We start from the raw sequence: 27,425 nt of genomic DNA, 5'->3' as shown, positions 1-27,425 counted from the left end.
GATTACTGAAAAAAATCAAAGAGGAAATCAAAAAATACCAAGAAACAAATGACAATGAAAACACGACGACCCAAAACCTATGGGATGAAGTAAAAGCAGTTCTAAGAGGGAAGTTTATAGCAACACAATCCTACCTCAAGAAACAAGAATACAGAAAGAAGAACAAAAAACCCCCAAAGTTAGCAGAAGGAAAGAAATCATAATGATCAGATCAGAAATAAATGAAAAAGAAATGAAGGAAACAACAGCAAAGATCAATAAAACTAAAAGCTGGTTCTTTGAGAAGATAAACAAAATTGATAAACCATTAGCCAGACTCATCAAGAAAAAAAGGGAGAAGCCTCAAATCAACAGAATTAGAAATGAAAAAGGTGAAGTAACAACTGACACTGAAGAAATACAAAGGAACATGAGAGATTACTACAAGCAACTATATGCCAATAAAATGGACAACCTGGAAGAAATGGACAAATTCTTAGAAAAGCACAACCTTCTGAGACTGAACCAGGAAGAAATAGAAAATATAAACAGAACAATCACAAGCACTGAAATTCAAACAAAAGTCCAGGACCAGATGGCTTCACAAGCAAATTCTATTAACACCTATCCTTCTCAAGCTCTTCCAAAATATAGCAGAGGGAAGAACACTCCCAAACTCATTCTACGAGTCCACCATCACCCTGATACCAAAACCAGACAAAGATGTCACAAAGAAAGAAAACTACAGGCCAATATCACTGATGAACACAGATGCATAAATCCTCAACAAAATACCAGCAAACAGAATCTAACAGCACATTAAAAGGATCATACACCATGATCAAGTGGGGTTTATCTCAGGAATGCAAGGATTCTTCAGTATACACAAATCAATCAATGTGATACAACACATTAACAAATTGAAGAATAAAAACAATATGATAATCTCAACAGATGCAGAAAAAGCTTTCGACAAAACTCAACACCCATTTTTGATAAAAACTCTCCAGAAAGAAGGCACAGAGGTAACCTACCTCAACATAATAAAGGCCATATATGACAAACCCACAGCCAACATCAGTCTCAATGGTAAAAAACTAAAACCACTTCCTCTAAGATCAGGAACAAGACAAGGTTGCCCACTCTCACCACTATTATTCAACATAGTTTTGGAAGCTTTAGCCACAGCATTCAGAGAAGAAAAAGAAATAAAAGGACCCCAAATCGTAAAAGAAGTAGTAAAACTGTCACTGTTTCCAGATGACATAATACTATACACAGAGAATCCTAAAGAAGCTACCAGAAAACTACTAGAGCTACTCAATGAATTTGGTAAAGTAGCAGGATACAAAATTAATGCACAAAAATCTCTTGTATTCCTATACACTGATGATGAAAAATCTGAAAGAGAAATTAAGGAAACACTCCCATTTACCACTGCAACAAAAAGAGTAAAATACTTAGGAATAAACCTACCTAAGGAGACAAAAGACCTGTATGCAGAAAAATATAAGACACTGATGAAAGAAATTAAAGACGATACAAGGAGATGGAGAGATATACCATGTTCTTGGATTGGAAGAATCAACATTGTGAAAATGACTCTACTACCCAAAGCAATCTACAGATTCAATGCAATCCCTATCAAACTACCAATGGCATTTTTCACAGAACTAGAACAAAAAACTTCACAATTTGCATGGAAACACAAAAGACCCCAAACAGCCAAAGCAATCTTGAGAAAGAAAAACGGAGCTGGACGAATCAGGCTCCTAGACTTCAGACTACACTACAAAGCTACAGTAATCAAGATGGTATGGTACTGGCACAAAAACAGAAATATAGATCAATGTAACAGGATAGAAAGCCCAGAGATAAACCCACGCACATATGGTCACCTTATCTTTGATAAAGGAGGCAAGGATATGCAATGGAGAAAAGACAGCCTCTTCAATAAGTGGTGCTGGGAAAACTGGACAGCTACATGTACAAGAATGAAATTAGAACACTCCCTAACACTGTACACAAAAATAAACTCAAAATGGATTGAAGACCTAAATGTAAGGCCAGGGCTTTCCTGGTGGTGCAGTGGTTAAGAATCCGCCTGCCAATGCTGGGGACACGGGTTCGAGCCCTGGTCTGGGAAGATCCCACAGGGAACGAAGCAACTAAGCCCGTGCACCACAACTACTGAGCCTGCGCTCTAGAGCCCGTATGGCACAACTACTGAAGCCTGCGTGCCACGACAACTGAAGCCCGCGCGCCTAGAGCCTCTGCTCCGCAACAAGAGAAGCCACCACAACGAGAAGCCCATGCACCGCAACGAAGAGCAGCCCCTGCTCACCGCAACTAGAGAAAGCCCGCACACAGCAACAAAGACCCAACTCAGACAATAAATAAATATATATATATAAATAAATACATACATAAATACATAAGTAAATTTACTTTAAAAAAATAAATGTAAGGCCAGAAACTATAAAACTCTTAGAGGAAAACATAGGCAGAACGCTCTATGACATAAATCACAGCAAGATCATTTTTGACCCACCTCCTAGAGAAACGGAAATAAAAACAAAAATAAACAAATGGGACCTAATGAAACTTAAAAGCTTTTGCACAGCAAAGGAAACCATAAACAAGATGAAGGGATAAAATATTTGTAAATGAAGCAACTGACAAAGGATTAATCTCCAAAACATACAAGCAGCTCATGCAAGCTCAATATCAAAAAAACAAACAACCCAATCCAAAACTTAGCAGAAGACCTCGTTTCTCCAAAGAAGATATACATATTCCCCAGCAAACACATGAAAGGATGCTCAACATCACTAATCATTAGAGAAATGCAAATCAAAACTACAATGAGGTATCACCTCACACCAGTCAGAATGGCCACCATCAAAAAATCTACAAACAATAAATGCTGGAGAGGGTGTGGAGAAAGGGAACCCTCTTGCACTGTTGGTGGGAATGTAAATTGATATAGCCACTATGGAGAACAGTATGGAGGTTCCGTAAAAAACTAAAAATAGAACTACCATACGACCCAGCAATCCCACTACTGGGCATATACCCTGAGAAAAGCACAATTCAAAAAGAGACATGTATCACAATATTCACTGCAGCAGTACTTACAACAGACACGATGTGGAAGCAACCTAAGTGGCCATCGACAGATGAATGGATAAAGAAGATGTGGCACATATATACAATGGAATATTACTCAGTCATAAAAAGAAACGAAATTGAGTTATTTGTAGTGAGGTGGATGGACCCAGAGTCTGTCATACAGAGTGAGGTAAGTCAGAAAGAGAAAAACAAATACCGTATGTTAACACATATATATGGAATCCTAAAAAAAAACGGTTCTGAAGAACCTAGGGGCAGGAGAGGAATAAAGACACAGACACAGAGGTTGGACTTGAGAACACAGGGAGAGGGAAGGGTAAGCTGGGACGAAGTGAGAGAGAGGCATGGACATATACACACTACCAAATGTAAAACAGATAGCTAGTGGGAAGCATCCACATAGCACAGGGAGATCAGCTTGGTGCTCTGCGACCACCTAGAGGGGTGGGATAGGGAGGGTGGGAGGGAGACGCAAGAGGGAGGAGATATGGGGATGTATGTATATGTATAGTTGATTCACTTTGTTATAAAGCAGAAGTTAACACACCACTGTAAAGCAATTATACTCCAATAAAGATGTTAAAAAAAATTTAAACAAAAGGCCAGGTAAGTGCCCATCTGGTCGCTGCAGCAGCTGGTGTGTGCCTGCAGCAGAAATCACTAATGCCAGCTAAGTACCGGAGCAGGAGATGAGTAAGACCGTTTCTGCATACTTAAAGCATGTGCTTTGCAGAAATCATTTGTTAAGTCTTAACAGTTTATGTTGCCAAAATAAACAGACTGGGAACATATCTTAAGAGGAACAGCATCCTCTGACCCCACCGCTCAGAAGGAAGCAGTAGGCAATTCTAAGAACTCTCTCTGTTGTTCCCTAGCACATATACAATGCATGCTTATCATGGTGTAATCATTCAGATACAGAAAAGTACAAATAAAATGGGAAAGCCTTATAAGCCTTTTACTATTGGAAGAGCATTCCATAATTCCTCCCATAGAGCCCTGATATTAGACAAAACAGAAGATCACAGCGGACCATCAGAGCCCCTATCACTGGATGGTGATTTAAAATAAGAACTGCAAACTTGTACAGGGCCTCTGTTCCACTTGGAAACCAATACAAGTAACTCATCAGGCAAAGTGTGAGCAATTTGGCTGATGACAATTGGCAGCTAAATCTTTCAGGCTAATCACAGAGAACTGAAACCCAGCCGAGTGGTTTTTCCTAATACCTTGGCCCTGCTCCACAGCCCCTCTGGCCAAGACCCAGCCGCCAAGCTGGAGCACGTGCCCCAAGATGACGAGGGCCCAAGCCAGACACTCTGCTCGTGCCTGGGGTGTCTCGGGCCTGCTGCCAGGAGGGCTTTGGAGAGGGGCGCAGAGCTTAGGAGGCGACTTGACTCCACTTTTCCCCATTTGGGAACGGAGGGTGGAGAAGGTAATCAAAACATGCTATCAGCACTGACATGTCAACGTCCATAATTAACCTGCAAGTGTACTGGAGGTGAACCTGCAGCTCTTCAGCCGCAGAAAGAAATCTGCTTTTGCGTCTGGTGAGTATTTGGACATATAGAAGCAGCAGTTCATTTTGTCTCTGGACATGCTGGCAAATGAAGCTTGGGAAAGACAACTTTCAGTATGTGGAACTGCTCCGCCTTTTAACAATGATGTGAACTTCAGATTAAAATCTAACATTACTGTACGATTCCAACTATACAGCATTTTGGAAAAGGCCAAACTATGGAGACAATAAAAGGATCCGTGGTTGCCAGGGGCTGGGTGGGGGTGTGAAGAGCAGAGCTCAGGGGATTTTCAGGGCAGTGACACTAGCCTGCATGAGACTGTAACGGTGGCTACACATCCCTGCACATTTGTCCAAACCCACAGAGTGTACAACACAAAGAGTGAACTCTGATGTAGACCATGGGCTCAGGATGATGACGGCCTCGGTGCAGGTTCATCAGGTGTAACACATGCACTCTCTGGTAGGGATGCTGATGGCGGGGGGCTGGGTGTATTGGGGCAGGGATGGGAACTCTGTATTTTCACTCAATTTTGCTGTGAATCTAAAACTGCTCTAAAAAAATTAAGTGTATGCATGTGTCCCTAATGTTAGATACTGTAAAAGTATACATGATAAATCCTGTGCTACAGTAGTTCTAATATCTGTTATGCTGCAAAGAACTCCAATAGCTTTTCTTCTACAAAGAGCAAATAACCAACGTGACAACTCCAAATCATCTCCATGAAATCGGAAAGCTCTTTCTTTGACCCTGAGTGCTATCTTCATATGTAAACATAAGTTACATGAGTCAGTTAAGAAAAGCATTCTGATCCATAGGGGCTTCCCTGGTGGCGCAGTGGTTAAGAGTCCGCCTGCCAATGCAGGGGACAGGGGTTCGAGCCCTGGTCCGGGAAGATCCCACATGCCGCGGAGCAACTAAGCCCGTGCACCACAACTACGGAGCCTGCGCTCTAGAGCCCACAAGCCACAACTACTGAGCCCACGAGCCACAACTATTGAAGCCCGTGCGCCTAGAGCCCATGCTCCACAACAAGAGAAGCCACCGCAATGAGAAGCCTGCGCACCACAACAAAGAGTAGCCCCCCCTCGCCGCAACTAGAGAAAGCCCGCGCGCAGCAACGAGGACCCAGCACAGCCAAAAAATAATAATAATAAATTAATTTACTTATTTATTAACAAAAAAGAAAAGCATTATGATTCATAGACATAAAAATTGCAATAAGGTGGGTGTGGACCATTAGCTCTCACATGGAATGTTTCATTTCTGAGGAATAGCCCTGTTTAACTCGGTGTTCCCTATTTAGAGCCTGGGGCTGCTCTACTGCTCTCATAAGGACTTGGGAACGAAAGCAAACGGAACAGTCAGAGGTCGCAGAGGGTGGGAAAGGAGCCAACAGCACTGGCCAGGGGTTCCCTGGCAGCGCTCATTTGCAAACATGATACAAAATCAACTGGCAGAAATAAGTCTGCACAACATAAACTGTGCTTATAACAACAGACGGGGAAACTCCAGGTAAATGAAGGGGGAAAAGGTCCTATCAATATACTGTTTCTTAATCTGCATGGCTGGCAGACAGTTGTTCATTTTATTTTTCTTTACAAATGTTTATATATATATGTATAAAGCTTTTACTTTATGTGAACAGAATATTTCACAGTAAGTTTAAAATTTACAGGCATAGCCATAACCCCCAAGTCCAATGACAGGTCAAATAATACATGTACTGCATGGTGTAAAACAATAAGAAAGGGCACATGAAAGATTAAAGACTGAATTATAATAGTTCATGCTGCTACTCATCTGCTATAAATATTCCTTCCTAGTGTAGCATCATAGAAAGCAACAATGGCAATACAGAGAAAAATCGCAGAAATGTCACAAACAGATCATGAGCTCTCCATTTTAAAAAGAATTTAGAAGTCTTTGAATGTCAAATGCAAAAGAAATTAATTCATTCTCTCATTTTTTTTCCATAGCCAGTCCTGACAGCACAGAATTAATTTGACTCCAGACTACCTATGCAGCTGACAGTATTCCTGGCTTCTGAAATCCCCCAAGAGAAATTGACTTAGTGGACAAGCAGTGCAGCTGCTAGAAGAATCCTATAAATAGATCACGTAAAAAAATCGACTCCCCACAAACGCACCAGGAGTCCAAGGTGTAATTTTCAGAGAGTTTTTAAATGTTACACTCCTAGATTAACGTAACTTCTTCCTTTTGGAAACATATATGTATTTCCAAATTCTTAATGCTAAAGAACGTATATTTATCAAACACAGTCCCTGGCACATGTAGGTGATGGGTAAATATTCACGGAACTGAACTGACTCAGCAGTACTCCAAGGGGCCGGCACTGCTGGGACTCACCTGCCTTACCTGAGGTAGGAGGGCCATCTCTTCTTCCACCTCATTCTAGCGTCCATTTTCAAAACCCTGGCCCATTAGCTCTGGTTATGTTTCTAATGCTAGTCTTGTAAGCAATACAAAGGTTACTATATGAAACCACAGTTATGACGATAAATAAGCTTTAATCTAAATCCACTACATTCTATCTCAAGTGCAAGAATTCTGTAAAAACAAACATTGGTTCTGTGCTAGGACTGGAAGCAGACTGAAAAATCAGGGCTGACTCATATCCAAGTTAGGAAACACTGCATGGCAACATTACGACCCAACCAGAATTAAATGAAACATAGAGATTATTTTAAGGATTTCTTTCAATAAGAATCTGTATTTAAGTTGTAATAGTAACCAATTTTCTTTCAAATATCCTGAACAGAGGTAAAGCCACTGTTAGGATTAAAAAGAAGCATACTTTAAATGTGCAAGGCTACTCATGCATCTCATTTAATTCTTCTTTGATCAACAAGCAGAGGAAATGAGTGCACACAGCGCAGCTGGACAGCTGGGTCGCCGTCTGGACTATCATCCATTCATTCCTCCCCGGCCAGCAGAATGCTGGGTAGGGAGGTTGGCACAGCTTCTCAAACCATCCCTTCCCCCGGGAGTTAAGGTGCAGGGTCGACCACACATTTGTGTTGTACTGACATCACCATTCCAGACAGTAAGTTATTCCCTCTTATCCCTGAAATACCCCCAAATTCCTGCTTCCCACCTCTCCATTTGTAACTTGGCTTCAATGCATTTCTTTCACCACACCTCCTCTCCACAGAGTAATTATCCATCGAGCTGGAGAAACTAGATTTTGAGTTAAGAATGCTGAACTTTAAATGCACTCACTCACCTAAGGAACTGCAAAATTATTTTACTGCATTACATTCTATAATGGACTTCCCAACAACTTTATCAAGATTTTTCTTCTTCTACCTTGGCCTGCTGGTCTTGAGGTTAGGGAACAAATGTACTAAAATTAAATATGAAGTTCTTCCTTTGCAAAGTTTACTACCATCACCTCCCACCTGCCTTACATATCCAACCCACAGCCCTCATGCGCACGTACACACACACACACACACACACACAAACACACAAACACACTTCAAAGTTTAAGGACCATGACGGTTGCTCTGTTCAGTTAACATGTTATGTGGCTTCTGGCTGATGAACCTACTGGGGGCTGAACTTAACCGACAAAAGAAACCAAGAAACAAATGAGAGTCTAGAGTTCAAGCCATATTCTCTTCAAATTTCACTGAATCAATTCAAATGCATATACTAGTATTATAGACATTTTATAAAATAGTTGACATAATAATATGAACAATTATTTTGTTAGGATTTTAATTTTTAAGGCAATAATTTCATCTTATAATCCATCTCACTTCTCCAGTCTAGCAATAGACAAAAATTTGATTTCTCGGGTGCAACGAAAAAATTCTTGGCTTCAGGAAGCCTCAAGTAACACCAAGAAATTTTTTTTTTTTTTTTTTTTTTTTGCTGTACGTGGGCCTCTCACTGTTGTGGCCTCTCCCGTTGCGGAGCACAGGCTCTGGACACGCAGGCTCAGCGGCCATGGCTCACGGATCTAGCCGCTCCGCGGCATGTGGGATCTTCCCGGACCAGGGCACAAACCCATGTCCCCTGCATCGGCAGGCGGACTCTCAACCACTGCGCCACCACGGAAGCCCAACACCTAAAAATTTTAACAGCCAACAGAATAAAGTGGCTGAAGACTGGAGTTGCTCTTTTTGAGCAGAGACTTTCAAGTTCACTGCAAGTTGAGGGCAGTCATAAATAACAGCCTCTCTTCATACACACGCTACAACCACCAAACAAGAACATAGTTCAAGAATACATGTTAGTATCAAGAATTTTTCTTCCCATGAAGTTGCTTTTTTAAATTCTTGCTACAGAAACATAATCACCATCTAAGACACGAGTTCCTAAAACAAGAGACAATCTATATGTATTCCTAAATAAATATAGTTTTGAAAAAATACCACAGTAAAACAAAAGTGTATTGCTGGGTACCACGATGTTCATTGCAGCACTATTTACAATAGGCAGGACATGGAAGCAACCTAAGTGGCCATCGACAGATGAATGGATAAAGAAGATGTGGCACATATATGCAATGGACTATTACTCAGCCATAAAAAGAAACGAAATTGAGTTATTTGTAGTGAGGTGGATGGACCTAGAGTCTGTCATACAGAGTGAAGTCATAAAGAGAAAAGCAAATACCATATGCTAACACATATATATGGAATCTTAAAAAAAAATTGGTTCTGATGAACCTAGGAGCAGGACAGGAATAAAGACTCAGACGTAGAGAATGGACTTGAGGACACGGGGAGGGGAAAGGGTAAGCTGGGACGAAGTGAGAGAGTGGCATGGACATATACACACTACCAAATGTAAAACAGATAGCTAGTGGGAAGCAGCCACATAGCACAGGGAGGTCAGCTTGGTGCTCTGCGACCACCTAGAGGGGTGGGATAGGGAGGGTGGGAGGGAGACGCAAGAGGGAGGAGATATGGGGATATATGTATATGTATAGCTGATTCACTGTGTTATACAGCAGCAACTAACACACCACTGTAAAGCAATTATACTCCAACAAATATGTTAATAAATAAATAAATACATGTTAAAAATAAAAATAAAACCTTCCTTCCTGAGCACAACTAAAAAAACAAGAAAAGTGTTTTGCTGAATCTGTTTTCCTACTGGGAAAAGAAACTCTTTCAATATTAAAGAAAAACAAAACATTTCACAAGATTAAAATTGTTTTTAAAAACCTAATATTAAAATTATTGATTTGGGGCTTTCCTGGTGGCACAGTGGTTAAGAATCTGCCTGCCAATGCAGGGGACGCGGGTTCGAGCCCTGGTCCGGGAAGATCCCACATGCCACGGAGCAACTAAGCCCATGTGCCACAACTACTGAGCCTGCGTGCTGCAACTACTGAAGCCCATGCTCCACCACAAGAGAAGCCACTGCAATGAGAAGCCCATGCACAGCAACGAAGACCCAACACAGCCAAAAATAAATAAATAAATAAATTTGTGTTTTAAAAAAGAGATACAGGGCTTCCCTGCTGGCACAGTGGTTGAGAGTCCACCTGCCGATGAGGGGGACACGGGTTCGTGCCCCGGTCTTGGGGGGGTCCCACGTGCCGCAGAGCGGCTGGGCCCGTGAGCCGTGGCCGCTGGGCCTGTGCGTCCGGAGCCTGTGCTCCGCGGCGGGAGAGGCCACGGCAGTGAGAGGCCCGCGTACTGCAAAAAAATAAAAAGATATAATTTGAGAGCAAATCACAAAAGACAACATTTTAAAAAATAAACAAATAATATTACTGATTTGCATGAAACAACAAAACTCAAGATCTGGTCTTACTCATAGGACAGCACACATAATACGGCTGTTAGTAAAGCCCATTATAAAGGTTCATTTGTATCATTATAATTCCACATTTTATTGTGCACACCGTAGGGGCACTTTCACATTAATCCACCCCACGAAACATCAGAAGAGACCAGCATCCTAACTACACCGCACGGAAACGTGCTCACAGAAGGAGAAGCAACCTGCCCAAGGCCCTGCAGCTGAGGACTCCTTCTGGCTCACGCCGCAGTGTCTCCCTCAAAAGTTCCTGATCTTTCTCACCACGCATGACTCCCCAAAGCAGTTTTTTTAATATGCCTCAACTTTTCGATTTTTACGTGTAAGCTCATTTCTTTATACCTTTTGCCATCTTAGGTCAACAACTATGTATTGTGCACGAGGTGCCCTGCCCTGCGTCCCAGAAGCTCCACCGCAGCCGGGCTGGGTCTGTCCCTACACCTCGCCGCCCCGCCGCCCACTCCCCAGGCCCCGCCCCCACCTCACACAGCCAGAATGAAAACCCCATGCGGCTGAGATACATTTAGGATTCGCTTAGTCTTCTGGTAACTCATCGTGCAGGGACCCCCGTTAGCCCTCGACTTCACCAACCCTCGCCAATCTGGCTGCTATGAGTCATGCAAAAGCATCAGACAAATCTATTCCCTCTGCCTGTTTCAATGGGTAACCAACTGTTTCTAACACCATTTTTTAAATGTCATAAACAGATTAAAAGAAATCGACCAATTAAAAGAAAGGAAAAGAAATAGCCGTTTTCCTGAATGAGGCCCATTAGGTACAGTGCATGCCTCCCTGTGAAGCACAATTAAACATCTACTCTCCGAAAGCGCATCCAGGCTCCCTGTGTCCCAACACTTCTAGGTCAAACCTTGGCAGAAAAATTGTTTTCCAAGTTGTTAGTCCCCTAGGCAAAATAAATAAATTCTAAACCTCAAATGTGCAAGCCAAGAATGTTACAAATCTTCCAGCAATTCCTCTAGAAGCATCCTTAACCCACAAACAAACTATAATAAAAGGCAGCTGTGTTTCTAAACATGTGATCAACGTGCCATTTAACCAAGGGGGAGGGGGTGGGGGAAAGGGGGATGTTACGTGAAACCCGAGTGATTCAGAATTTGTGGTCATTTGAAAAGAGTTTGAGTACAGCTTAAATACTTAAAATTTCCCTCTGCTCCCATGCTTAGTACATGATTTTTCTCCCTAGAAATTCAGACCTCACATATGAGGCCCGTAAACTTCTATTCCTCCATGACCGACACTTTCCAACACATAAATAACTTCCTGGCCTGGTTCCTTTCCCGTCAAACCACTGGGGCGCCCACTGTTGTGAACACAGTCATTCCTGAGTTCTTCGTGCTCTGACACCTCTGAAGGGGCACAAATCACTCCCACACATGTTGCCAAACCCCCAACAAAACAACCGCTCGGACTTAACATGAAATTCTATCAGAGGTCTACAAGTATTCTTTTTACCCTTACAATCTTTGAAAAGAATCTACATTTCATTAAAAAAACAATTAGTTTCAACAATTTAATAACTACTTGGTAGGGAAAAAATCAATTACTTCCCAAGATTAACGTAGTTATTCCCAGTAACTGTTATAAACACAGCTGTGTTGTCAAGGAGTTTAGTACGAGTTTTCCAAATTAAATATAAAATGTGGAAGATAAGCATTTAAAAATCTGTACCAAAAAACATCTTTACTACAGGAATTGGTCTTAATTTTAATGCAAATTAAAATTTACCAAGATATATTATTAAAACCATAAAAAAACACCAAAAAAATTAATCAAAATAAGCAGGGTTACAATTATTTGAACTAAATTATATTTACATAATTTCCAGATAAGCCCAAGATTTCTAAATTCTCAAAAAACACTTAAAATTATACACAATCACAACCATACCATAAAGTTCCTAGCACCCCTTGAACTTAAAGAGTTTATTATTAAAATGGCTTTCAACATAGTTTTTAATAAAAACATTTCATTCCATTTCCTACTTTCAGGTACTAAATTATCTCAACTTAAAATCTGGAGACCAGGGACTTCCCTGGTGGCACAGTGGTTAAGGATCTGCCTACCAATGCAGGGGTCTCGGGTTCGAGCCCTGGTCCAAGAGGATCCCACATGCTGCAGAGCAAATAAGCCCGTGCGCCACAACTACTGAGCCTGCGCTCTAAGAGCCCTCAAGCCACAACTACTGAGCCCGCGCGCCTAGAGCCCGTGCTCCTCAACAAGAGAAGCCACCGCAATGAGAAGCCCGCACACCGCAACACAGTGTAGCCCCCACTCGCCGCAACTAGAGAAAGCCCGCATGCAGCAACTAAGACCCAACGCAGCCAAAAATTTTTTAAAAATATAAAATAAAATAAAATAAAATCTTGAGACAAATAAAATTTAGTCTACTAAAGTGATTTTCCACAAATTTTTAAGAAGTCATGTTCCCAAGCACAGACTGCCAAATGATTTGCACATATAAACAAACACGCACTCCTCTAAAACAATTAGCGGCCATGAGACACGCCTCAGAGGCAGAGCAGGTCCCCCTGCGAGATAGCGCGGTTCAGTCGGAGCCACTCACCACCTCCTCCAGTGCAGCACTGCGCCCGAAAGAGCACGTGAGGTGTGTCAGGCAGCTCACAAAGGACGAGAAGAGCTCGCTTGGAATGGCGGTTAAGACGTTGCGAGGGAACACAGTTATCAGGTTGCTGATGATGCTGGAGATCCCCACAGCTTCAGAATCTTCTATCTCAATTCTACAACCCAAGGCATGAGCATCAGCGTTAAGTGGAGCAGAGGTAACTCGTTTCCAAACATGCACCCATTCATTTTCAAAGGCACGTCTCTGTGTACTCATTTCAACTGACACATGTAACTCTCCTCTAAAATATAAAAGCAGGGAATCGCTAGTTTCTTTTTTCCTCCACTGTTAATCGTGAGGAAGAACTGAAGCTCCTTTTTGGTTCTAAGGGCCAGGATACCTACCCATTGATGGTATTCAGTAAGCCCTCAATGAAGTGTGCGAGATAATCCACTTGGGACCCTTCGTCGGGGAAGATGGGTCCGTGAAGAGAAGCTAACTGGGCGAGGCACTGCAGGGAGTCTTGTGCCATGTCGGAATCTTCTCTGATTTTTCGATGTACCTGTTAGAAAGAATCGCTAATCCATAAACATAAATTCTTTTGTAAGGGTCACGTGTCTATCGTGCCAAACGAGGTGAGAGAAAAATTCACTGTAGCTGAGCATTTCTAGACAACTAATTCCCGAGTTAAACTAAATTTGAAAATTGTCCCTCAGTCCATTTTATGTTATAGGCCATGATTTTAAACATACCAATTAATTGTCAGTGGAGAGCTACCTACATTTTGAAAACTGAACTGTCTCCGGCGTGTTATGACAAAGAAACAGATGCCGGCCAGTCAGACATACTGCTTTTTCTAAAAACAGCAGCAACGACAGTCATCTGTATTATGCTAACTATGCCCCGCTGCAGCTTCTTGCTAAAGTCAGCAAAGTTCGGGCAAGAGCATATAGATGCTGCTTCGCTGGAAGCAGACAGTTACACACTCGCAAAACCAGCATGCCCCCCAATTCCTAGAAATTCACTCATTCAAACAATATATTAACATGGTGTTTCATCAACTCTGATATTGCCTACAATTTATTTGAATCTCTTTTTATCCTATATCATTGCTATTAATAAATTTTTTAAATGTTTAAATTTTACCTAAATTATATTTAAATTCACTTTAAACCTCACGTAGAATTTATTTCAATGCTGCAATACTGAGGTGAAACACCTGGCATACAGTGTTCTGATGAAGGAAACACTCCCAAAATACTGCTCCCTAATTTTACAGTGTCATTAATATCCTCAGACTTACATAATTAAAACAGACAAGGAAAATATTTTTAGCAGAGAAATCACAGGTAATTGTTTATCTTAATCCACCACATTTACTGTGGCCACTTTCCACTTTCCACAAGGATTTGAATTTTCCAGCCCCTCTTTCCCTACACAAATCTCTGTGCTTTCTGAGTGTCACACAATTTAAACATTTATTCTCTATCTGTGTCAGGTTATTTCACTCTGACTCTGCAATCATTTATAAATTACTTGAAGTTAGGATGCTTCCCAACTATTCACTGGTACAGTGCGGGGACACAGTGAATACTCATAAACCCTTAATTCACTGGTTGATTCCATTAATCTTTAATTCCTGAACTGCTTAAGGTTCTAAGAAATTTAAAATATTAAAAACTCGCTGTTAAGTTACAAAGTTAATTTATCTACTGACATGCTGAAAGGGGTTTAGAAAAGGGGTTGTCAAACCACAGCCCACAGGCCAGACCTGGCCTCCTGCCTGCTTTTGTGCGGCCTGTGAGGTAAGAATGGTTTTTACCCTTTTATGTGGTTGGGAAAAACAAAACCAAAGAATAATATTTCAAGACATGTGAAAATTATACAAAATTCACGTTGTAACAGCCATCAGTGAAGTTTTGCTGTAACTGCTTGTACTGGGAGGCCAGAGCTGAAGCTGCCTCAGAGAACTAATGACCTGCAAAGCCTAATATTCTACCCAGCCAATCCCTGGTCTAGAACAACACAAGGGTTTTTCAAAATACATTCTAAGTTTTATATATAGTAAATTTAAAGTACAATCACAAATCCATATATCCATTCTATTCAAGAACTTCTGAACACAGCTTATTCTGAAGTTCCTTATCTGAAAACTGTGCCTACATTTCTGTCACCTTGTTTTTTTAACCTTATCAACATTTAAACATGACAGAGACAACGCAACCTGGGACCACAGAGGGCTGCTTCTCCACCCACACAGCCAAATGGTTGCTCAATCCTGGTCCAGACATGAGGAAGCAAAAGAAACAGCCAACATGGATTATGTAATTAAATTAAATAAAAATAAGAAACTGTCCTCAGAGCCTGACTTTACTGGGCACACTTATGTTTCCTAAAATATGAACCACATAAAACATGATAAATCAATGGCTGATTCTTACGTAACATGGTAGATTCTTGCTCTCTTCCATTACAAAGGAATTCTACCATATCTGAACCATGTTACACAAATTAAAACCTGAATTCACCACCTGAATAGGGAAAAGCAGAGGGATAAAGAAAAGCAAAGTCTAGCGGAAGACCCAGGGAGGTGACTGGAGAAGCAAGACAAGAAATACGGACAAGGAATAAAGAAAAGTACGTTAGTAAGACGCTGAGTCCTATGGGAACACACTGAATCCGAGACGACTTCGGGCATCCAAGTTAAAGCGCCCAGCGCAAGGATTACGAGGCTCTGGGACACAGGAGCAGCCTGTGCTGAATACAGACGAGGAGTCCTTGGTGCAGAAGTGTCGCTCGGTGAGCTACGAGTGGAAAAAGAAGCCCAAGGAACACGTACACAGTCAGCAAAGCTGAGAACTGAGATAGGAACACCAGTATTTATCCAACGAGCAGAGTAAGAAGAGACCATAAATGAGATCAGGAAGAATATGTCAAAAAGGAAAAACTAAGGAGAGTGGTTTCTCCAACACCTAATGGAAAGAAGAAAACTGGAGAAGCTTGTGAACTTGTAGGGGGCAGAAGGCCATCTAAGGTCTCCTGAACCCAGATGGGTCACAGCTGGGTCTCGAGGCCACGACACAGTACACATAAGTGCAGCGATTCAGATCTAGAGAAAAAGTGACATGCAGTGGAAAACTGCTTCAAATAGGCAATGAATTCACATAACTGAAAATAAACTTAAAAAAAATGAATGAAAAGATTAGTCACTGACATTTTTCTAACAAATAACAAAATTAAAATTGTTCATAAGTGCATACATGAAAAAGTAATAGGCCACAAACACAAAACTGTTAAAATCACAAGGTGAAAGGGGTTAACTTTCAGATGCAGAAGTTATCTGCATGTGGAGGCTCCCAGCTGACAGGAGCAGCTGTCTACCGCATCCAGACAGCTGTTCAGACAGGGGAGCTGTTTCCAGCACTGCCAGCAAGTTTTTCACCTTTTCAGAAACTGCTGGAACGGGATCCAATTTCAGTCAAATGAATAACACAGAGAACTGAACTTGGATACACATCAAAACAATTTCTGCCAGAGGCAGGCAACAGAATGTTAAAATGTAGTTACAATTATCTTTGATACTGATAACGTTTTTAGCCATCATTTCTCGGATTTAAAGAAGAAAATGCAAGGTAATACTCAGTCTAAACATTTCTATAGAAAAATATTTTTATGTACACCTAGGGGTGAAATTTGTAAGGCTCGTGAATAGTACCTTTAAAACACATGAAAAGGTAAACTATAATTAATGGTTGGGATTTAGCAAAATAGCTTTCTTTTTTCTTTTTAATTGGTCTTTATTTGGACTTTTGCCCTAGTCATTATACCTAACTAACTTGCATGCTTGCCCTACATCTGCAAACCTGTATCCAAAACACACACACACATACTACACACACACGTATTTTCCATATTTTCTCCAGCTTTTGACTGGAGCACATTCCTAACTTCCTGGTATTTGAAAGTTACAGCTGAAATAAACTGGTATTCAGTAACTCTAACTTAACCCACGGCTGCTCATCAGTACACAACAAGTGTACTGCTCTAGAACAGCACTTCTCAAAGTGCGGCCCAGGGGTCCCCAAAGGTTCCTGACACCCTGTCAGGTTGTCTGTAAGGTCAAAACTACTCTCATAATACCACTGAGGCAGTGTTCGCCTTTTCCATTCCTACCGTCACACACCCACGTTCTACGTGACTGTAGAACACTGCAACTGAGTGAACGCAGCAGCAGATGAGAGGGCCTGGCTGTCTTCTGTGACACCAGACATTGGAGAGGTCTGCAAAAATGTCAACAATGCCACTCTTCTCACTAAACTTTCTGTCTGCTTGTTTTAAAAAACATAGCTATTTGTTCACTGAAATGTTATTTACGTTAATATGTAGTGGTTTGGTATTGCTATTTTTAAGTGAATTAATAAATTATTTTTTAAAGTTCTCAGTTTGAATTTTTAACATGGTAAACACTAATAGCTATAACCCACATAAACAAAAGCCCTTCGGGGTCGTCGATGATTTTTAAGAGCGTAAAGAGGCCCTGAGACCAAAAAGCTTGAGCTCTACGACGTTAAACCCTTCATAATTATATAACATTTTAATAAACCAGCAAAAACATTTCTATATAATCTTTGTTTAAGCAAATATACTGATCAGGAGAGAAGGCTTTGGAGGAGAAAAGCAATCTGTCTTGATTTACTTAAAAAAGATACAAAAGCACGCATTCTTCCCGTGGCACTTTTCTGTGGCTTCCCTGTGGCGAGGGAGAGCAGGACTTACGGTAAAGAAAAGCTCCATGACCCTGCTGTCCAGAAGGGCCTCCCGCCAGGACTCCGTGGGCTTCAGGAGCACATTTTGCGAGGACTCAAACATGGCTATATAATGTCTTCCCAGTTAGCTGGGGTCAAGGTCAACCACAATAACATTCCCACTTTGTCTAAGATGTAAGTATACCCTAAATATAACGGAGCCATCCAGAAAGAATGTAATGGAAACAGGTTAAGCCTCTTCACATATGCTACATAATTCACGCCTGAAGCTAAGGAATAAAAGGCATTAAGTGCTGGAAAAAAGAATGCTAGAGGAATGTAGGTAACAGTTTCATCATAATTATATATCATGCTGCAGGGGTACATAAAGTCTGAGCACAGGTGATCTGAGTGGTGGCAACAGGAGGAGAAACACTAACGCAAAACAGATGCCAAAACACATGCAAGAAAAGAACCCATTTCTACATGTTGATCCCATCATGTCCCCCAATATCTTACAGCAGCTAAAACCACTTACACAAAATGTGAGTTTCATACAGTCTGCTTGGAAAAATAGCATTTTCCCAAAAGAAATACACTTACTGGGACACAAAAAGAGTAAAGGAGGAGCAAATACACATCCTACCGAAGAAGAAGAACTTCCAAACATCAGATCATCAACTCCACACAAAGATAATTATCACTTTACATAAAACTCTATCCCAGGCTAAAAAGCAACGCTTATGATGTTCAGGTGTTCACTGTCAAGCTGCTTCAAACAGAACACCGTCTCTACCACACAGAGAGTAACCATAAAATACACCTGCAGGTGTTTGTGAACATAACTCATTCAGGGACACAGACACGGTAACTGAGGTTTCAGGAAAGGAGAAACCTGTCTGGGCACAGACAGCGTTACGCCCCTTCCACGCTCATCAAATGCCCAACTAGACCAGGGGTCCCCAACCCCCGAGCCGAGGTCCAGCATCAGCCCCGCGGCCTGTTAGGAAACGGGCCACACGGCAGAAGGTGAGCGGTGGGCGAGCACGTGAAGCTTCCTCTGCCGCTACCCCCCCCAACCCCGCCATCGCTCGCTCGCATCACCGCCTGAAACACGCCCCCCGCCCCGCCCGTGGAAAAACCGTCTTCCATGAAACCGGTCCCCGGTGCCAAAAAGGTTGGGGACCCCTGAGCCAGACCATTCTCATCACCCAATGAGAAATTTCAACAAGTTATCCAAACTACGGTTTGCAAAAATTAGATATAAGTTCAAATTCTACATGTTCATTAAAGCCCAAATCATTAACAGAGAAAATTAAAGGCAACGCTATGGAAATTTTTTAAAAAGATTTTTGTTTAACCCTCTTTTAAAATAACTAATATTATTTTGTGTGTGAAGAGCAAGGAGGGGCACCAAGAGTTCTTTCAGAAAAGAAGCCATTGCTTGTTTCTGAACAATCACTCCAGAAATGTTCTGTGATTGCACTTAATTGCTGAATAAAAGTGAAACTCAAACCAGGTTCGTTTAAATCTCACTTTTCTCTTCCTCTGTCTGCCCCCTTGTGGAGGGCAGGGAGAACTGGGGCCAAAAGGAAGGAGCTGCCGGACTCTGAAACAGCAGCAGCGCGGGGCCTCCTGACCCAGAGCCACTGGTGTGTCCGTAGCTTCTAGAACGACTTCATCTTCTCGCGAGGCACCTAGCTGGTGTGAGATTGTTAGTACTGGGCTCTCACCCAGAAGAGAACACAACAGCTAAACACTAGGTCTTTCCATGTGTTATCTAAAAACGGGGGCTTGATTATCCTTTAGAGAAGCAAACTGAAACGGTGGTGGGTGAAATCTGATGTCTGGGATGTGCTTCACAATAATCTGGGGCTGGAAGAGCAGAGAGGAAATAAAACTTACAGCTGGTGAAGCTGTATTCTATTTTTGTGCACCTTTGGAATTTTCCACAGTAAAAGTTGGGACATAAAACAAGGAGGCTCGGGCTTCCCTGGTAGCGCAGTGGTTGAGAATCCGCCTGCCAATGCAGGGGACACGGGTTCGTCCCCCGGTTCGGGAGGATCCCACATGCCGCGGAGCGGCTGGGCCCGTGAGCCATGGCTGCTGAGCCTGCGCGTCCGGAGCCTGTGCTCCGCAACGGGAGAGGCCACAACAGTGAGAGGTCCGTGTACTGCAAAAAAAAACAAAACCAAAAAACAAGGAGGCTCAAGCACATGAAATAAAGCACCTGAGAGTAAGACAAAGTTTTTGTACTTCATAAAAAATATTCCACTTCTTTTCCAGGTTAATTCCCTTAATTTTCAGTGTCCTATTTTTTCAATTAAAAGGCAATTTTTTGGTATATAAATTGTTCAGTAATGAAAAGTATTTATTAAATACTTATATTGAGTTCTACATTGAACAAAGATGCACAAATTATGACAATCTAGTTACATTTTTTAAGGAGCTGCAATCTGACATTAAAATGGTAAGAAACTTTATGTGTCAGACACCCAAATCTAACAAACAAAATATGTGTATCATCACTAAACACTTTCCATGAGGAAAATAACAGAATGTCTTAATACTTTATCTGCTCACTAACGGTGTCATGATTTTACTTTTACCTTAGGTGGGATGTGAGACAGAGTCACTGAACCGTAATGAAACGGTCAGGCCACCTGTCCTGGGTCTCATTCGCACAGCCACCTGGGCAGAGCAAATGCACGCAGCCCTCAGGTGAGGAGCAGCGGAGGCCCCTCAGAGGCCCAACACAGAGGAGGGGCGCTGGGGGCGGACGCAAAGAGTGGTGTTTATGGACTTTGCTAGTCTTGGAAATGTGGAAAAGCTCGTTTCAAGTGAGTGAAGAGCCCTGCAACTGACCAAGACTGCCAGTTACAAAACAACAGGGGGTTGTCCAGGTCCTTTAGCAAGTGAGAGTTGATTAACGTCAAAGATTAATAAATATTACAAAAGGAAATGAGACCTAGACCAAGATCTCTTTGCTATCTTTCATTCAATTACAAAATGTGGACACTCCATAAATACTTGTAGATATCAGTTACTTACATTAAGAGGAAACAGAAGGATGTAAGTTTGAGAGAAGTCTTTTTTCCAGCTATGAGATGGAATTAAATGCAATTGCTCACCTAAACATCAGGTGCAAAATAATCCTCAAATCTTTTATTTATTTATTTTAATCCTGATGTTAGCTTCTCTTGATCTTGGCCTGTTTTAAACACACTATTCCCAGGGCCCAGTCTGTATGGCCAAATGTTCTTAAAAAGCTGACGACCAGCATGGTTTTAGAATTGTCATTCCTTGCATGTTGCCCACAGCACAAGGAGATCTGAGACTTTAATATCTGACACAATCATAAAATACTTTTCTCCAATAATTATTTTAAAGTTCCATGTGAGTTTTATTTTTAACTCCAAACCTGGAAAGGATCTTTACCTCTGCCATGACATTTGCCTCCTATTAAGAAAGCTCACTGGTAGCGCTCCTGGCACAGAGGCCACACTAACTGTTCTTTGAAGAGTTACCCTACAGCACTGCAGACTAACCCACCTTCCCTTTTACCAGCCAGCCTAGCACTGCCACCCGGTACCAGTTGTTCATAATAAGAATGAACACATGCTCCAGTGTGTACAGTGAGACACAACCGTATGACTTAGTTATAAATAATCTCTCTCTCTCTACGAAAAGAACATGTAATTATCTTCAAAAGCATTTTAATACAAACTTAACATAAAAACAGCAAAAAGAACAGTACAGTAATGAATGGAACAAATTTTTAAGAACAGTGCTATTCGAACAAGAAATACACGTTGTAGTCAGCACACTGGACTGTGAATCTGCTGAAGGCGCTGCCTGTAAAGAGGAGGGAATAAGGGCCCTTCTGTGTTGCCTGAAATACTGTTATTAAGAAGGCGCATGCACTACTTTTCAATTAAAAAGCTAGTTAGAAGCTTATCACAGTGTGAACAGACTTTCACATGCAGATCTGGACCGTTTCTGCACATTCAATTCAACTTTTAATTTGGTATTACCAACTATTTCTGTATCTGTGTATAAGTGACCCCAAAATACCACTTCTCCCCAGATAATTCTTAATGTAGAATACTTTAAGAACAACAAGGAGAAGACCATCACTAAAATTCTATCACTTCTCCTCTTAAGACAATATTTTTTTAATGATTTAAAATTTAAATCAAGCAGTATTTCCTCCTTCTTTCCTAGTTTTGCGTCTTCCTTTATTCCTTCTCAAAAATCTTTATTTTTTTCAAGTTCTTGTTTAATAACCTATAATTCTCTCCAAGCCTAGACTATCATATACAAATGTTAATCATGTTTCTCTCTTCCTGATATCCAAAAATAACTTTTCCCAAAACATTGTTATACAAAGCAAGTCTCTAACAGTTTTAATAAAGCAGCAGGTTCCTACTTAAAAGCTGCAGAAGTTCCAGTTCACAGAACTACTTTAACAGCCATGTCATAATATCAACATTATATTGCTTTATTTTTATCCAAATATATTACCAATAAAAGAGAAGTCTGACAGTGAAGTGATTATTTACTAATTGATCATTTATTATATGCTTGTTAGATTTTAGGAGACATATGAGTCACACCAGATTGATACCATTAAATAGCAATTATTTACCAAAATTCAAATCAGATTTTAAACCAAGAATTTTCTGGGGCTATGGCTTTACATATTTTTCTAAAATAAATACTAAACTCAGGTAATTTATATTTTGTATCAGAATCATTCATTTTGTGATCAAATAAAATTCAACCCACGTGACAGCCATAGAGCGCTGCTTTCAGCCTTTAATAATCCTATGTCTTTTTAAAAATCTGTCATCGCATCAACATCACTTCACCTTGCCGTGTTTTCACCACTTCGAGAACCAGGAGCTACCATACAAGGACTCTCCTGTCACTGGACACCGTACAAGCCCGTCTGTGAGCAAGGCTGCAATTCTGAAGTCCGAAAACCCAGCCCGTCTTCTGACCTCTGTGCTCTCAGTCCCCTGGAAATCAGTCACAGCTGGAAGTCAACTCAACCTCGCACACACACTGAAGAATTAACTCTCCGTCTCCTGGCCCTTCTCCCACGGCCATCCTACCGAGCTCTAAAGCTCTCTGCTGGGGAAGCTCACCCGCTCCTGAGAAACCAGAGGCACAGACACGCAGCACCTGCCCTGCCCTGGACACGCCGGCCAGCACCACACACACCTGAGGAGCCAGGAGGACAGAGCTCAGCCGCAGCGGCCACGACTGCCACTGGATAAACCCACAAAGTCTTCTGTGTCAACCACACAGTGTGACCTGTAAGTGCATGCTCTTAACAGAAGGGGGGTGGTCACCTCTGAAACACACCGGGCCTTCCACATGCAAATGAGGTCTAGTCCATCTATGAACACCTTCTGTATGGGGGTCATCTTGTGGTGGTGACCGACAGTAAAACGACAGAAGAGGCACACAACAGCTACAAATTACCCTCAGGCAAGCGTGGAAAGTCTGAAAATCCCCACTGCCTATTCTTACAAGAACTTCACAATACAGGAAGATTTGGTAGCGACAATGGACATTTTACAAAAGGAACACTTTAATTTCCCCATCTTCCCATCTTCTTTTTATCCCACCTCATTAGTAAAACAAAATTTCAGAAGCAAGGGGAAGCCCAGCTTTTCTTCTTATATTTTTAATCTCTGTCACTACTAACTTTTCTAACAACAAAAACTGCTATTTCTGGCACAGCACGGAACCACTGAGCCCGGTCTCACATAGCACTTAGTCCAAGTAACCAAAGTCCTTTGAAATAAAGGAGAACTGACCTCACCTGAATGTTTTCCAAAGCCTTGCCTCCAAATAGTAACGTTGGCTTTACTGGAAATCCTAATTTAGGTGAAAGCTTCTGTGTCCCGTTACTATTTTATGATCTAGTTAGCTTTCCCCAAGAGCTTGAGTTGAAAAAATTTTTACCAAAACCAAATCAGATACACAAAAATAGAATACCAATAAAAGGCAGTGTAACCAAACTAAAAAAAGAATTATTACTGAAGCCAACATACCAAACATACCTGCCAAGCATTCTTATTACAAAACGATATTGTCATTTATGATTAGCATTGCCAAAACCCCGAAGCATTTACGGACGCTAGGTGAGCTAATGGCTAAACAATACGAGCAGCATGAACAGACAGCCAAGAACGGAGACACTACTTCTGAATCACCTTGTCTCAATAACTAAAACATATCTATTTGTTAGGCATCTGTTACTACATGCTAGATACTGCACAGTGTGGACAACACAGTGGACAAAACACGGCCTGTGCTTTCCTGAGCCTCCAGACAAGCAGTAAACAGGTACTGCTCCAGCAGGCTAACAAAAGGAAAATTACAATGGACAAGTGGGCTAAATGGGAGAGAAGTGTGTATAACATGCATATCAGGAGCCGCAGCAGGGGCTTCCCTGGTGGTGCAGTGGTTAAGAATCCGCCTGCCAATGCAGGGGACACGGGTTCGAGCCCTGGTCCGGGAAGATCCCACATGCCACGGAGCAACTGGGTCCGTGCGCCACGACTACTGAGCCTGCGCTCTAGAGTCTGCGAGCTACAACTACTGAGCCCACGCGCCTACAGCCCGTGCTCCACAACAAGAGAAGCCACCGCAATGAGAAGCCCGTGCACCACAACCAAGAGTAGCCCCTGCTCGCCGCAACTAGAGAAAGCCCACACGCAGCAACAAAGACCCAACGCAGCCAAAAATGTAAATTAAAAAAAAAAAAAAAAAGCCACATCAAAAGAAACCTGACCTGGTCTGGAGTGAATGATGGAGGCACAACTAGGAGGCAAGGGAAAAGTTCACCTGCAAAGGTGCCAGGGCAGAAGGAAACTTGGCCTGTGGGTGCAGCACCAACAGAAAGAGGACAAAGAGAGTTCAGAGAGAAAGGTAGAAACCAGACCATCCAGAATCCTAGCGCCCATTTGTAAATGGGGTGGTGGTATAACAGAGGATCCTAGGACTAGGGTACTTTCTTTACACAATAATAATCTAAAACAGAATGAAAAGCAGGTGGATTTCATCTCAGATCTTTCAAGACAGTAAGACCAGGGCAGAATGGCCAGAGCAATTAGCTCACTGGGCCAGGAGATGATTTTAACACCTGCCAAAGCCCAGGAGCTATAGACTTTGCACCAGGCCTGGAGTGGAGGATGCTTTCCTAAATCATCTTCTACATGTATAAAACCTACATGTAATAATCCTTTAAGAAAAATAATGGTTTGCAAGGACTTCCCTGGCGGTCCAGTGGTTAAGACCCCACGCTCCCAACGCATGGAGCACGGGTTCCATCTCTGGTGGGGGAACTAAGATCCCGTATGCTGCATGGCACTGCCCCCACCCCCCAAAAAAAGGTTTGCAGAAGACATATACACAGAAAATCCAGAAAAATACTATTTGAACTAAAAAATAAGTTCAGCAAAGCTACATGGTACAAGATCAATATACAAGAATTTGTTTTTCTATACACCACTATGAACACAAAAATAACTGTAAAATCAACTCCATTTATAATTGAATTAAAAAATAAAATACTCAGAATAAATTTAACAGAAGAAGTTCAAACTTCTACTCTGAAAACTATAAAACAGTGTTGAAAGAAACTAAAGATCTAAAAAAATGGAAAGACATCCCATGTTCATGCATTGGAAAACTTAATATTCTGCCATTTGTTAACATGGCAGTTCTCCTCGAACTGACCTACAGATTCAACATAATCCCTATCAAAATCCCAGCTGCCTTTTTTGCAGAAATTGATAAACTGATCCTAAACTTCAAATGGATATGAAAGAGACAGAGAGAAGACTAAATAATCTTGAAATACTGTCACATTTACAGCCAGGTGATTTTATACAAGGGGGCCAAAACAATTCGACCGGAAAAAAAATACCTTTTTCAACAAATGATGCAGGAACAACAGGATCCTGTTATACCTTATATCTCCACAAAACGTACAATGGATCACAGACCTACCATATGACAGACCCACATAAAACTCTTAGAAGAAAATATAGGACTAAATCTTTGTGACCTTAAGGACAAGAACAAAGTCAGAGAACTGACACAACTCAACTTACTATAAATCTACAATAAGCGAGACAGTATGGTATTGGAGAAAGAATAAATAGATCAACGGCACAGAATACAGAAACCAGAAACAGACCTACATACGTGAAGTCAAATGATCTTTAACAAAGTAGTAAACTGCAATGGAGCCAAAAAAAGTCTTCAACAAATGGTACTTAACTACTGGACATCCACATACCAAAAAAAAAAAAAGAATCAAGATACAGATAGACCTTACGCCTTTCACAAAAATCAACTCAAACTGGATCATAGACCTAAACGTAAAATGTGTAACTGTAAGACCTAAATGTAAAATGTGTAACTGTAAGGTAGTCCAATGGTTACAACTCCATGCTTCCAATGCAGGGGGTGCGGGTTTGGCCCCCGGTCGGGGAACTAAGATCCTACATGACACACAGCGTGGTCAAAAAAACAAAAACCCGTAAAATTCCTAAAAGATAACATAGGAGAAAATCTAGATGACCTTGGGTTTGGCAATGACTTTTTAGCAAAATAACAAGGCATGATCCATGAAAGAAAGAATTGATAAGCTGGACTTCACTAAAATTAAACACCTCTGCTCTGTGAAAGACACTGTCAAGAGAATAAGACAATAAGCCACAGACTGGGAGGAAATATGTACAAAAGACATCTCTGATAAAAGACTATTATCCAACATATAAAAAGAACTCTTAAAATTTAACAATAAGAAAACAAACCATCTGGTTAAAAATGGACCCAGGTCCTTAACAGACACCTCACCAAAGAAGACATACAGGTGTCAAATAAGCACATGAAAAGATGTTCAACATCACATGGTCTTTAGGGAAATGCAAAGCAAAACAATGAGATACCACCCCACCCCTAGGAGAAAGGTTCAAATCCAGAACACCAAACGCTGCTGAGGGTGTAGAGCAGCAGGAGCGCTCCCTCACTGCCGGTGGGAACACAGACTGGTGCAGCCACTTCAGAAGACAGTTTAGCAGTTTCTTACTAAACATACCCCCCCACCAAACAATCCAGCAATTGCACTCCTTGGAATTTACCAAAAGGAGCTGAAATTTTATATCCACACAAAAACCTGCACACACATGTTTATTCATAACTGCCAAAACTTGGAAGCAACCAAGCTGTCCTTCATTGGTGGAATGGCTGAGTCCACTGTCATCCAGACAGTGGAATATTAATCAGCGATATAAAGAAATCAGCTATCAGCCATGGAGGAGCATGGAGGAACCTTAATTGCATGTGACTCGGGGAAAGCCCATCTGAAAAGGCTACACACTGTATGATCCCAACCACATGGCGTTCTGGAAAAGGCACAACTGTGGAGACAGTGAACAGATCAGCGGGTCCCTAGCGTACGGGGAGAGGAAGGGGTGAACAGGTGGATCGCAAAGGACTTGCAGGGCAGTGAAACTACTCTATGTGAGACAGCAACGTGGATACATGTCATTGTACATTTGTCCAAACCTACAGAACACCAAGAGTGACCCCTAATGTAAACTACGGACTTTGGGGACAATGATGTGTCAATAC

At 41.6% G+C, this 27,425-nt stretch overlaps 1 protein-coding gene across 5 annotated transcripts in view; it reads right to left on the bottom strand.

Moving 5' to 3' along the window:
- The window catches only part of XPO4 (exportin 4), a 102,137-nt gene that overhangs the window by 32,575 nt on the left and 42,137 nt on the right, over positions 1-27,425 (bottom strand). For all 5 annotated transcript variants that reach the window (XM_067713794.1, XM_067713798.1, XM_067713796.1 and 2 more), the window contains 3 exons: positions 17,797-17,909; positions 13,425-13,582; positions 13,021-13,195 (listed from right to left, as the gene is read on the bottom strand). In XM_067713794.1, the coding sequence (XP_067569895.1) occupies positions 13,021-13,195; positions 13,425-13,582; positions 17,797-17,909 (446 nt within the window). The remainder of the gene's footprint in view (positions 1-13,020; positions 13,196-13,424; positions 13,583-17,796; positions 17,910-27,425) is intronic.

The sequence above is a fragment of the Pseudorca crassidens genome, chromosome 18, assembly GCF_039906515.1.
Source record: "Pseudorca crassidens isolate mPseCra1 chromosome 18, mPseCra1.hap1, whole genome shotgun sequence".
Classification (NCBI taxonomy): Eukaryota; Metazoa; Chordata; class Mammalia; order Artiodactyla; family Delphinidae; genus Pseudorca; species Pseudorca crassidens.
This window is presented reverse-complemented; position numbering and strand designations above follow the sequence as displayed.